Source organism: Penicillium subrubescens (assembly GCF_028828155.1).
Source record: "Penicillium subrubescens strain IBT 31985 chromosome Unknown utg000002l_segment0_segment0, whole genome shotgun sequence".
Classification (NCBI taxonomy): domain Eukaryota; kingdom Fungi; phylum Ascomycota; class Eurotiomycetes; order Eurotiales; family Aspergillaceae; genus Penicillium; species Penicillium subrubescens.
The window spans coordinates 2,857,636-2,870,331 of NW_026643152.1; the positions used below are offsets into that span (position 1 = coordinate 2,857,636).

Sequence of the window (12,696 nt, forward strand, 5' to 3'; positions counted from 1 at the left end):
GCTTCTTCATAGTTTCGATTCGAAGCTGGTCGAACCACAAAAAAAGGGGATCTGGGTTTGGATGAAATATATGTAAAGTCGGGGCCGAGACCCCCAAAAGTCTCAGCCTTCTCTCCCAATACGAAAGCGTGCCACCGTCATCCATCAGAACTCTCTTCTACTTGCTTATCCCCACCCACCCACCAGAGATTATCACTCTGATAATGAAACCCGCTTGTACTTGACCTCTTGGCCGGTACAAAGCCTCATCTTTACCTTCCTCTTTGACCTGCAGGAGACTAGAGTTGCCCGCGCTGCGGTGATAAGCGGTGGGCTGTCAACCTCGTCATCGGTCAGGATTCTATCTTCGCTCCTCGTGTCCGCTGTCGATTCGGCCCGCCATGGAGAACTTTCCGCCATCCGCGTTTGCGTCGAGCGCTTCGCAGTATGCTGCTGCAGAATCTTCATTCCAGGACTCGTCGGCCGTTGACAATAGCCATCTGACGGATGGCGCGGTCGCTGGAGACAGCAACTATGTTCCCCGACCCAAGCGCATTGCGTGCGTCGTTTGCCGCAGGAGGAAGCTCAGATGTGATGGGAAACGGCCAAGCTGTGGAACGTGCTCGCGCCTGGGTCATGATTGCGCTTACGATGAAGTTCGAAAGAAGAGTGGTCCAAAGCGGGGATACGTGAAGCAGCTGGAGGCGCGCCTGGGTACGAATGACATCTTCAAAGCACTGTCGCATATCCTGCGATAAGACCCTCGTGGAAAGAAACCATCGCTGATCGATATTCCTCAAATAGCTCAAGTCGAAACCCTTCTCAAAGGCCAGGAGTCCGATCCCTCACCGCGTACCTCCCCACATCAACCGCTCGAGACTTCTTTTAATGCGCCTATCAATGATGATTCGATACTTGGTCTGCCAGACATTTCGGGCCTTGGAAATGACATTGGCGTCCCGATGCCTCCATCTACAAACGGTCTTGGTCCATCACAGCCGACGCCAATGCTGTTCGCAGGGCCAACGGGTGCCACCAACGATCCGTCCTGGGACTTGATTAGTTTGGGACTGGAGGAGCCTCTTCCGACCCAGGACGTTATTGACGAGTTGTGAGTGAGCTGGTTTTGGGGAGGGCATTGAACCTCTGGCTAATCTAGCATCTTAGGGACAATCTATTCTTCGAGAAAATCTATCCGATGATGCCCATCATCCACCGTCCTCGTTACTATGCCAGCTTGAACCTCGCTCCTCACATGCGGCCCCCAATCTGCCTGCGGTACATCATGTGGTGCCATGCAGCATCTGTCAGCGACAAGTATTACTTTTTGCATCATCATTTCTATCAACGGGCTCGCAAGTATGCGGAGATGGATGAGATGAAAGGCTTTGGAGAGAATATCATCAGTCTGGCGCATTGCCAAACGTGGATCCTAACGGGCTCTTATGAATTTCGAATGATCTACTTCCCCCGGGCATGGCTCAGCGTGGGTAAGGCGTCGCGATTGGCACTCATGATGGGTCTTAATCGCCTGGACGGCAATGGACTCGATGTCAAACAGTCCATCATTCCACCCAAAGATTGGACCGAGCGTGAGGAACGTAGGAGAACATTTTGGATGGCCTTTTGCACAGACCGCTATGCCAGTATTGGAACTGGCTGGCCTATGGTCATTGATGAGAACGATGTAAGTAAGCTATTGATTGACTTTTGTGTCCGTTGTATGTGGATGGTGATGCTAATTGTGGTAGATTATGACCAATCTCCCAGCCTCTGAAGAGTCGTTCCTGAAGAGCAAGCCACAGCGTACGCTTCGACTGTCTGACATCATTGCCGGCGAAGGTGTATCTACACTGGCCCCCTTTGCTTGTGTCTGTGTTTTAGCCAATCTGTTTGGCCGAAACCTCGTTCACATTCATCGACCTCAGCCACAGGATAATGATCATGACCTCAATGGCGAGTTTTGGAAGCGCCATAGGAGCCATGATAACATCCTTCTTCATATTGCACTTTCATTGCCCGAGCACCTCCGACTACCAAGTGGCATGGATGACGTCAATGTCATCTTCGCCAACATGAGTATTCATACATCCACCATCTGTCTTCATCAAGCGGCGATATTCAAGGCTGAGAAGAACAAGATGCCCAACCAGATCATCACCGAAAGCAAACGTAGGTGCCTCGTGGCAGCCAACCAGATCTCAAGTATCATGAAAATGGTCAGCCACATGGATTTATCAATCGTATGTCTGTCTTGATCATGTACCGTGCGTGACGAAGCTCGCTAACCATCGGCAGTTGAATCCTTTCATGTCGTTCTGCCTGTACATCTCAGCGCGAGTGTTCGTGCAATACCTTAAATCTCGCCCCGATGACTCCACAGTCTACTCCTCCCTGCAGTTTGTCGTATCAGCTCTCAATGCGATGAAATCTAAAAATCCACTCACGGAGTCCTTCCTAGTGCAACTGGACGTTGATCTTGAAGGAACGGGGATTCGGGCAGTGGATAACGCCAAGACTGGCTCCGGGGCCAGCCATGTTATCAAAGCGATGGTTAGTCCCTTCCCCCTTGGCATCACACGTTTTCGTTGTGGAGTTGGAAAGTCTTCGTGGCTAACCTTATTCAGCAATCATATTGCTCTGACAACGTCGAGTGCACTCCCGTATACAATATTCGCCAGTCACAAGGTAGCGGCGCCCCAAATGAATCCTCGCAGGACAATTCGAATTCGAGAACTTCTGCACGATCTTTTCTGCCTGGCGCGACCACTTCTCTCCCCAGTCGACACAGAGATTCACCAAACATGGACTCCGAACGAAGGTCACTGGGTAGTGAATCGCAGCAATTCTTCCCCCACGTGCGATCTTCGAATGGAATCGTTGAGCTCGTTGGCCAGGGAGTCGTTGATGGAGACATGGACTTTTCACCCGACTTTGGCCTTGGTGAAAGAAATCCGCCTTCCGATCACCCTACACCATCCACATTGAACTCATCTTCCAATACGTCCTATTCTCTATCGGGGATCGACAATCCTTCACCCGATAAAAAGCATCCGAACTCTGCCTCGACCTACCCATCCTCTGGCTCCGCTACATCTGTCGATAAATCCCACTCCGTCCAGATCTCCCCTGTTGCTACAGAACCTTCCCAGATTCTTGATATGGGCTCCATGGCGGGCCAGGGGTACCCGGCTAGCTCCGCCGGCCCTATGGGAGTTACAGGAGCTGCCAACGTATTCAGTATGGCTAACCGCTGGGACATGCCTACTCCGGGTCAGGACTTGAACAACCTTGACTTTGAGAATGTCAATGTGGAGGCAATCAGTGAAGCTCAGTGGGCCCAAATTTTGAATACTGAGAATGGTCCTGGCTGGGAGAGTTGGCGACCATCTTGAGAATCGAGAGGATGGGTTCCGTAATCGGAACATTCTGGCAGCGAGTAAAGACTTCTTCTGGTGACCGAGACTGAGGCCTCTGGACTGAAACGAGACGTCCCGGCCAATTGGTGCGACCCTTGATCATTCTTACGCCCTGAGCTGGCTGTATATACAGCTTTGTTCAGGGCATGCAGATCTAACAGGGCACCTCCCGAGCACCGAATATAAGTCCGGGGCTGAACGCAGCACGCGTCCTGACTGCCTGGCACTACTACGAGCACTTCGTCTCCATGGAAGACCATGTCCCTCCTCTTCGCGCCGTGTATCACCACAAACATACAGATTCAAGATGGTGGGTGGACTTTGGCTTGGCGCTATGGGTGTCTTTTGCAACGACTTAATGATGATGAACACAGACACTCCACTTATTTTCTACTCTCTTCTCTGATCTGATATTTTTGGACCATCTCCCTTCAGGAAGATTATGTTAATAGGACACCTAGTTTCTACAATCACCCAATATAAATTCTTTGACACATTCAGATATTCCAACATTTGTTATATGGGAATCGTAAATTAGCAGTAGATTCCAAGGTCATCAATCCCTGGCAACAACCATATCAGGGCCACAGACAATCGGGCAGGCCTGATATTACATCCAAGCTTACAAGCCACCACCAGCAGCACCAACAATCTTCAAACCCCCAGAGCCACTTCCCGGCCCATCATGGGTCGTCGAGTATGCCAACCAATATCTAGACGGGTGCCACGCGACAGCGGGAACACCCACATTGACACCAGTCGTGGGTATAGTGTAGACACTCTCACCCGTCTCAGCATGGAAAATTTCCAATCCATTTCCACCACAGAAAGGCTCATCACAAGCGCCGCAAATAAACCGGCCATCGAAACTCCAACTCACGCCACGAATAGAACCACCATTCTCGCTGGATAATGTGCGACGGCAAATCCAATCCGTCGTATCCCATAGAGAAATTAGGGCGTCGCTACCGCCAACAGCCAAGTAGCGGCCTGTAGGCGCGAGTGATATAGCCATGCAGGAGGAGGTGTGTGCGTGGAGGGTGTGGAGGATATCAAAGGAGGGGTAGGACATTATCTTGACGGATCCTTCGCCGGTTGTGGCGAAAAGGTGTAGGTCTGGGGAGGTTGGTGTCGCGACGTGGTTGGAGAAGGTAGTGGCATTGGTTTGGATGGGTTGCGGGTGTGGTGTGAGAGCTGTATAAGTCGAGGCGCCGGGTTTTGAGCCTCCGAGTGACGATACACCATTGGTAGTAACACCGGTTGATAGGATGGTAGGGGTGGATGGGGACTGAACAGAGATGGGGATCAAAGTATCGTCCTAACACCGGAATACAAATGAGTTAGACATGCTAGCAAGCGAGGCTCTTTAGGGAACACTCGAGACTTACCTTCCTACCGACGACCATTGTACTCCCATCTGCCGACCAGGAGAGTGTAAACGCCTCGCCGCCAACATCGAGGCGACTCACACATGTCTTGGAGCGCACGTCCCAGAAGCGCACCGTCCCGTCTGTCGAGCAGCTAGCCAATTCTGCATCGCGTACTGGATTGAAAAGAACTTTCTCGACCGCGGCGGAGTGTCCACGGAGTTCCGTCGAGTATTTAATAGCAGGGCGTTCGGGGTTCCATATCCGTAGCGTACGGTCAGCCGAGCCTGTCGCGATTAGCTGACCGGTAGGGTTCCAGGCCAATGTCCGAATGCTGGTGAAGAGAGCTATCAGTACTAATCCTGAAACAGAGGAGAAAAGAGAACTCACGTATGCGACCCCGGTCCCTTCGCAGCTGGGTCATAGTAAGACTGAGTCTTGACGCCCCCAAAGACAAACGCGAAATGTTCCTTTGCGAGGAGATCGCGGCGCGGCGCGGGCGCCATCGTCGACTGTCTTTCTGGCGCTCGCGGCTGCTGAAGGTATTGGTGTCTTATTTATAACCGGTCTGCGTGCGCGACGACAGGAATTTTGAATTAAGAGGTTTGGGCGAGTATCGCGGGCTTTAGCTCATGACGTTTTGAGGGACCGCGATCTCGCCGCAGCTAAGATCGACGATGGGCGGAGAGCTCCTTGGTGCCTCAGGCATCAATATTCTCATGTCTTGATGTACCAGGAACGAGTTAACAAGACAACCCAGTGACGGAGGGTCTATGCCCGACAGAACTCACCAGAAGTTAACTTGTGTCGGTCAATATCTTTACCTGCACTTCAGGACTCCTTGTGTTTTGCTGGCATCAGGTACTTCTAATGTAACGAAAGCCACGTTGTATATATCCGCGTTAAATACAAGCAAATTGTTAAATACAAAGCAGGACAGCACAGATAATTGCGGTCGGGATCAATTCATTCTTATCAAATTCCATTGATGTCCCAATCATCTCAAGCATGATCAAGTATTTTGCTCTGGACCAGATGGCGCTACTACTCGGGAGTCGAGTGATGATTTGACAGTAAGATTTTGGTTAGACGACAGATAGGTATAGCTATCAGGCAATCTCTCCTTCTATCGTGGCTCTTTGTGAGTACAGTACCGGCAGGTTATCTCATAGACAGGTTCGCGTTGTTTCCCAAAGTATATTACCAGAAGTCTCTCTGAGCCACAAGATCTGCTCTCACTTAGTTGGAACCAGCAGACTATGACCTATTTCCTGGGATTGATTAGATCTAAGTATGATCTATTCTCAATCTGTATGTACTAATTGCCCGCTAATCTCAAAGCTCTCATTGTGGGTGTGATGTTGAGATCATTGGAGCCTATCGATAAGATGAGCTTAATCAAACCTCAGTCAGTCTTCGCGTCTCCGCCTCGCGTTGCGCTCCACAAAATTCTTGCCGCCAAATCCTGTTCAGCGAATTGACCATCGGAGTTCCCACTGAATTCCCACAAAGATCTTTCATTCTGTCTCCCTTACAATAATATAGCGAATTGACATGTTCGACTTCACAGACGACGCGTCCGGACGCGAAAAATGCTACACCACAGTCTCTCAGTTACCTAATTTCATCGACCCGAAACAGGTGCCGAGCAAGAAGTCTCCATTCTCTGCTATTGTGAACCATCCCTTTGTGCATACAGTAAGCCTCTTTGTCTCTGTAATCAGATTGCAAAACTAGCAGAATCTGATCAATATCATCAGGCCGAGGTCATTCTTCCAGAAGATGTTTACACAGACATTCAAACGTCATTAGACAAGCTGAATAAGCCTCAGTCCGCTCGAGTATTCATGTCACCATCTGATCTGCTGGAGCATGAATTTTTCAACACATATATCAAGACCGGTATCGTTTCTTGACCAGAAATTTTTGCATCAGCTTCTAATCAGGCCTCTAGGAAATATTCTCATGATATCCGAAGGCCGAGCAGGTTCTGACAATGTGTTCACCCTACAAGAAGGTTAGCTTCCCGCAGCATTTTAAGCGCTAGCAAAACATTCCAGGCGTCAAAGCTGATTTGTCATGGGCAATCAGGAATCCTCAAGATTGAGCTTGGGAAAGAAACATTTGAACGCACAGGACTCACAGGGAAACCTATCCGAAGCGGCGGAAGAAAGCACGCAAAGGAGAGATTCTGTATGCCCAACCCCTCCTGAATCTATCTCTTTTAGAAGGAAGCTTATAGCAATGGCAGTGATTGAGCTCAATTTGCGCCTCCCCTCGATGCTCCATGGCAAGAAAGGGTTTGACAGGATCATATGGGTCTTCAAAAATGTGTTGAGTCAGTCTTTGGCTTGGCTTTTCTGCGATCTGGAGTCCACCTCTGGGAACCAAGGTTAGTTGTTTTCTTCTACCTGGGATTCGTTGGCGAACAAAGGCTAACAACTTTAAAAAAGAAACTAAGCCCATCCAAAAGCACCATCCGCAGAATATCGATTCTGAGGTACTGAAAACCAACCTGGGTCGAATTTCAACACCCTCTCTACAAGGACTAGTTTCAAATGATTCTTCCGAGGGAGATATGCAGGAGAGCTGCGGTGCCTTTGCTGAATGGATTGCCATGGTCCAGCTTGGGTCACCCCGTGTTTCTGCAGACGATGACGTCGACTCGTACCTGAGTCGCTACAGTGTACCAGGAGTCGATGCAGCCAGTACCACCGATCTCGTTAGCCTAAAATGGCATGGTATGATTTCAGCAAAGTGGGTTCAGGAACTATTCCTATCTCTGCTGTGAGTTCCATACCCCAGATGTGATCTAGATGAGAAGACTGCTCCAGGCACTTACTAACATGACCCTGAATTGGCGGCGGCTCTAGATCCCGCACCCCCAGCTCAAGTTCTGGGCCCGCCCCGGCCTGGTTCGTTCTTTCCACTTCTACGCTGGGGAGACAATCTGTGGAAGGAAGGGACGGCTATACAATTGCGACCGCTCCAGACATTTGTGCCCCAGTGATATCCAGTAGAAACGATGCCGATGCGTCCAAATCTAGCAGCCGCTATGCGATATGCTGGGAATACGTTGGGGCAACGTCTGTGGAGTAATGAAGAAGGACTAGTTGCTTTATTGACCATGGCAACTTGAGCATCTGTTATTGAATTACTCGTCGGCGCTGGCGGTCTCTATTTGCGCTTGACTGCATTTTTACATCATATGAAGCCATAAAACCCCAAGCATCTCCCTTCTTCCCTCCCTCTCTCCTCAACCCACCCACTCTCTCTCTTTCTCCTGACAACCAGAAACCCATCACTCTCTTTGCAGTCTTGCTCTTAACCTCGCTCTCTTAATCCTTCCTCACCTCGCTTCTCCTTGCTCTCTTTACTCCCATCTTGCTGTCCCTTGCTCTATTCTTTCAGTCCAAGCGGGAAACAGCATGGAAATCAGTCCTTCGGGCATGGACAGCACTCTTTTAGCAGTTCCTATTGAGGGAAATGATCTAATGGACGCATTATTCCCTACTCTCCCCCTTAATCCAGCGGACATGGACACCACTCTCTCAACATTTCCTATCGAGGAAAATGATCTAATGGATGCATCACTTCCTACTCTCACCATTGATCCAGCGGACATGGACCTTGATACCATGACTTTTACATTCGATGATGAGGAATCCGCCAACATTTGGGCCTCCCGCGACCAGCTTCAGGATCTCCCAACACTCGACACTGGGCTTCAAGAAAACAATGTTGCTGAAGCGCCAACAACCGTTGAGCCGCTTGCAACTCTAATTTCGGATGAGCACTCGTTTGGCAGCACTACTTGCCCTGACTTGTCAAATGATTCGACCTCGGAGAGAGAAGACTCCGTGTCAAGTCAGTACACCCCACCAACTCCTGTCAGTAAATCGCCTTCTCTCGAGCGGGCTCTTATCATGCCACCAGCACCAGCGGGCGTGACTAGCGAGGCTCAACATCAAATACCTCGAGATCCGACTGCAGAAGAGATAGAGCTCATAGCCCAACATCTCCAAAACGAATCGATCAGCCTCAATCAGCATCCAAGCACTCCAAATCCGCCTCTTGCGCATATCATTATGGAGATACGTCCGGGGGGAGGATACCCTCGTCAAGTCCCGATATATTACCCGATGCATTATCATGAACATACGGCAATGCCTGGCCCTCAACTTGGTCAATTCTATCAGGTCTTTCCACCTTTGGGGCACCCTATTCCCCCGACATACCCGATGCCACCAACATACCCGATGCCACCTCGAGCTATACAACCTCCTCCAGTCTCAAACAAACGAACTTTCGAGTTTGTTGAGCCCGAGGTACCTGAAAATTTTGTGGCCAATCCTAATAATCATGGCCGCTGGCAATACGACCGACACGGCAACCGGCACTACCTCAATGCCTCAAAGACGAAAAGGGCTCGTACAAATTGATCTTTTTGATGACTGATTGTATTTTCGAGACTGTACTTTCCTTGCTTGATGGTCTCTGTCTAATGAACTTCTGATTTTGTTTTGATGTTCATGGAGCCCGGCCTTTCGCTCTTTTTCATGTTGTTCTCAGCTTGAAGTCTTTGTATGGCCGGCTTCACTGTATTACTATTATTCTGTTCAGACACACCTCTTTGTACGAAATGCATTCTGTTGGTTGTTTGTCTCAAATACTCAAGTAGGCACGTCCTTGTACCACTCGGAAGGAATACCTAGCCCTGTTGGCATAGCTAGGCAAGCTATGTAGAATGTATTGGATCTTGTTAATGGCACGACAAGAACGCTCATGACACGACCAACTAAGCCCCTTTTGGGTTAGCTCCGCTGCAAATGTCAAAGGAACCTTTTGATGGGTCGGCGCTAACCTAAAAGGGGCTTAGCAGGTCGTGTCATGAACGTTCTTGTCGTGCCATTAACATTATCCAATGTATACAGTAACCCCAAACCTTACTAAGTATCGTATCCAATATTAAGCTTGTCTAATAAACTTGAAATCATGTTCAACGTGCACAGAGCCCAGTTTCTGGGATAATCTTGAGTTAACAGCTTGATCTGGAATTTAGACTTCAATATGTCCCACCAAGACCCTCTTCTCAGCATCAGTTCCCACCCATACAGAGCGTTTACCACGAGCAAGTACCCAGCTGCGGTCGCTTTGGCGCCAGAAGCTGAGCTGCCGCTCTGAGATGAGAAAGCTAGCAGTCTTTGTGGCTCCAGGGGAGATAAGCACGTCATCGAATCCAACTAGAGCAGAGACGGCGAATTGATAGCCCGGATATTTAGAGCCAGCATCTTCTGGCGGACCAATATAAACCTGGGGGATCTCCACACCAGGTCGAGAGCCAGTATTTGTGATGCGAACAGAGACCTCGAAAGTAGAACCTGATTTCTTTTTGATATCCAGGTTGCGGTACTTGAAAGAGGTGTATGATAGCCCATAGCCAAAAGGGAAGAGAACACTAGTGTTGGTGCTCAGATACCATCGGTAAGCTGAGTTGATGCCTTCTGAGAAGACTGCAGTTCCGCTCGCAGTAGCCATACGCTCCGGATACTTTGGGTTTCTGGTAGCAGTGTCGTTGACAGACTGCGGGTACGTGACCGTCAGTTTGCCTTGGGGATTGTGGTCACCGAATAGAAGTGCAGCAGTAGCACGGCCACCTTCTTGACCAGGATTTCCCATCCAAAGAACCGACGAGACGTGATCGAGCCAAGGCATCAGCACGGGATCGGCATTATTGAGTACCACGACAGTCTTTGGATTGATGGCGGCAACTCGTGAGATAAGCTCGTCGAACCCATGGATAAGCTGCATTCCCACTTCTGCAGGGCTGTTGGCATGTGCAAAAATGATTGGCACCTTGGCGTTGGATGCAATCTTCTCTGCCTCGCGAATATTTTGTTCTCGCTGGGCTGGAGTAACCCAGTTCAGACGAACCTCTACCGGGTCCCCAAATACCCTGGTGACACTCACAGTGATGTTGTGGAGGCCAGCCGTAAGATAGACGTCTGTGCCAACATCGTCCCAACCATCTTTGGTAGCAAGTGGTGAGCTCCAGGGTCGGGCTCCACCATCTCCCAGCATTCGATAACCGTCAATTGCAGACCCATTGACAGTAAATGAATGAACAGAAAAAACGCTTAGATAACTCGAATCATTCAATCCTCCACCGACGTTTGGGAAGCGCCGTTGCAGCGAAATACGGTAGTAGCCAGTCTCACTTGCTTTGAGAAATCCAGCCCAGTTGTATGAAGTATTTCCTGGTAAGGCTGAATCTCCGGAAAATTTTATCTGAGAATCAACCGAGGTTTCACCGGCTGAGTTTGTCCGAACTATACCAGGCTGCCCATTCTCTTGGACCAGAAAATTAGCAGGGACTGTGCTGCCATGAACATCAACACCAGATGATGTAATAATGTGGTCATTGCCAGTAATTTGCTGAATCGCATCCAGGGAGCTTTTGAGTCGTGAGGGGATGCCATATGCTCGCTCGGCAAATCCTGCGCCATGGTTGTACTGGAAGGCGGCTGGGCCAATGACAGCAAGTTTGGAAATATCCTTTGAAAGAGGGAGCACTTGATGGTCATTCTTCAAGAGGACTCCAGATCGGCAAGCGATATCATAAGAAACTGCAGCTGACTGCTCAATCACCGCTTGTGGCAAGGGATTTGGAACCATATCGAGCGCAGTGCGATTTTGGCCAATTAAGCCAAATCGATCGTAGGTAGAGAGGATTTGGTGGAGTGCACGATCAACATAGGTCTCCGATAGATTGTGATGAACATAGACATCATCGTACAGAGGTGTAGTGTAGTATGCTCTGGATCCCATTTCCAAATTCAAGCCAGCCTCGATGCTCGGAGCTGTTGAGTGCGTGGCACCCCAGTCACTCATGATGATGCCTTGGAACCCAAAGTCTCCACGCACAGTGCGATTCATGAGCTCTTGAGACTGACAAGCAGGCACTCCGTTGACCTGGGCATACGAGCACATCATAGTAGCAACCCCTGCATCCACCAAGGCCTCATGGGGCTGCCAGTATATCTCATGAAGTACCTGCAAATCAACTTGAGAATTTGTATCGCCACTACTGGCACCACTGCTAGATGGGCCTATCTGCTTGGTATTGGCCATTGTTCCCTCGGCCTGGATGCCGCGAACTGCCTCCGCTCCGAGCTGGGCATTCAGGTAGGCATCTTCCGAATACGCCTGCCAGGAGCTTCCGTCAAAAGGATCACGAAGGAGGTTGACACGTGGGGCAAGAGCAACGCCTGTGAAATGTCAGTTCCAAATTCGGAATTGAATGCTCAGGGCTTATATTACCAGCTTTGAGTAGTCGGGCCTCCAGGCCAGTGACATGGCCAGCGGATTTTGCCATGTCCCTAGACCAAGTCGCAGCAACATTTATCTGGCTTGGAATGGCAGTGGCATCTTGGACGCCATTGATTCCACTGTTCCCCATATATCTGTCAACAAAGCTCAACCATGAAGGAGAGTAAAGGAGAGCTTACGCTTCGCCATCAGCTAGCTGAAGGGGAGGAATCCCCAGCCGAGGAACTCCAGTCAAATATCCGGCATAATTCTCACTTCCAGCATAATTAGCCCCAGCAAGAAGTGAAATCTTCTCTTCTGGTGTTAGGGCTGCGATGACTTTATCGAGCTTCCCGCTATCAGAAGGCCAAGCGCCTGTATTGATGCTAGCATGAACTCCCACACCAGCTGTAAACACTAAGGAAAGTGGTAGAAATGCAAAATTGAATGAAAGCATTGTGCTCTCTGTGAATAAGCCAAAGAACCCGCCGATTCCTTTGGACACCGAACCGAATCGTTCATCTTAAATACAAGGAAGTCACACCACGCGGCAAAATATCGGATTTGGCGCATTTTAACCCCCACCGGAAGGGAAGACCGGCATAGTAGACGGCACTTGTGAT

At 49.6% G+C, this 12,696-nt stretch overlaps 5 protein-coding genes across 5 annotated transcripts; 3 read left to right on the plus strand and 2 right to left on the minus strand.

Moving 5' to 3' along the window:
• The first annotated feature begins 150 nt into the window (after positions 1-150).
• On the plus strand, positions 151-3,932 carry N7473_002428 (putative C6 transcription factor Prf). The gene is made up of 6 exons (XM_057148368.1): positions 151-693; positions 784-1,090; positions 1,147-1,666; positions 1,731-2,222; positions 2,278-2,532; positions 2,607-3,932. Exons 1-6 carry the CDS (start codon positions 381-383, stop codon positions 3,372-3,374), a joined length of 2,655 nt encoding a protein of 884 aa, XP_057012022.1. The 5' UTR covers positions 151-380; the 3' UTR covers positions 3,375-3,932.
• An 88-nt stretch (positions 3,933-4,020) lies between these two features.
• N7473_002429 (uncharacterized protein) lies at positions 4,021-5,271 on the minus strand (the record flags this gene model as incomplete). Its single annotated transcript, XM_057148369.1, has 3 exons — positions 4,021-4,716; positions 4,787-5,099; positions 5,156-5,271. 3 exons carry the CDS (start codon positions 5,269-5,271, stop codon positions 4,021-4,023), a joined length of 1,125 nt encoding a protein of 374 aa, XP_057012023.1.
• A 938-nt stretch (positions 5,272-6,209) lies between these two features.
• N7473_002430 (ribonuclease P protein subunit p40) lies at positions 6,210-8,135 on the plus strand. The gene is made up of 7 exons (XM_057148370.1): positions 6,210-6,463; positions 6,526-6,667; positions 6,720-6,782; positions 6,857-6,958; positions 7,017-7,157; positions 7,219-7,552; positions 7,639-8,135. The coding sequence occupies exons 1-7, from the start codon at positions 6,320-6,322 to the stop codon at positions 7,862-7,864; spliced, it is 1,152 nt and encodes a 383-aa protein (XP_057012024.1). The 5' UTR covers positions 6,210-6,319; the 3' UTR covers positions 7,865-8,135.
• Positions 8,136-8,193: 58 nt separating this feature from the next.
• On the plus strand, positions 8,194-9,207 carry N7473_002431 (uncharacterized protein; the record flags this gene model as incomplete). Its single annotated transcript, XM_057148371.1, has 1 exon — positions 8,194-9,207. The coding sequence occupies one exon, from the start codon at positions 8,194-8,196 to the stop codon at positions 9,205-9,207; it is 1,014 nt and encodes a 337-aa protein (XP_057012025.1).
• Positions 9,208-9,823: 616 nt separating this feature from the next.
• Positions 9,824-12,530, minus strand: N7473_002432 (beta-glucosidase; the record flags this gene model as incomplete). Its single annotated transcript, XM_057148372.1, has 3 exons — positions 9,824-12,033; positions 12,086-12,213; positions 12,274-12,530. The coding sequence occupies 3 exons, from the start codon at positions 12,528-12,530 to the stop codon at positions 9,824-9,826; spliced, it is 2,595 nt and encodes an 864-aa protein (XP_057012026.1).
• Between the last annotated feature and the right edge of the window lie 166 nt (positions 12,531-12,696).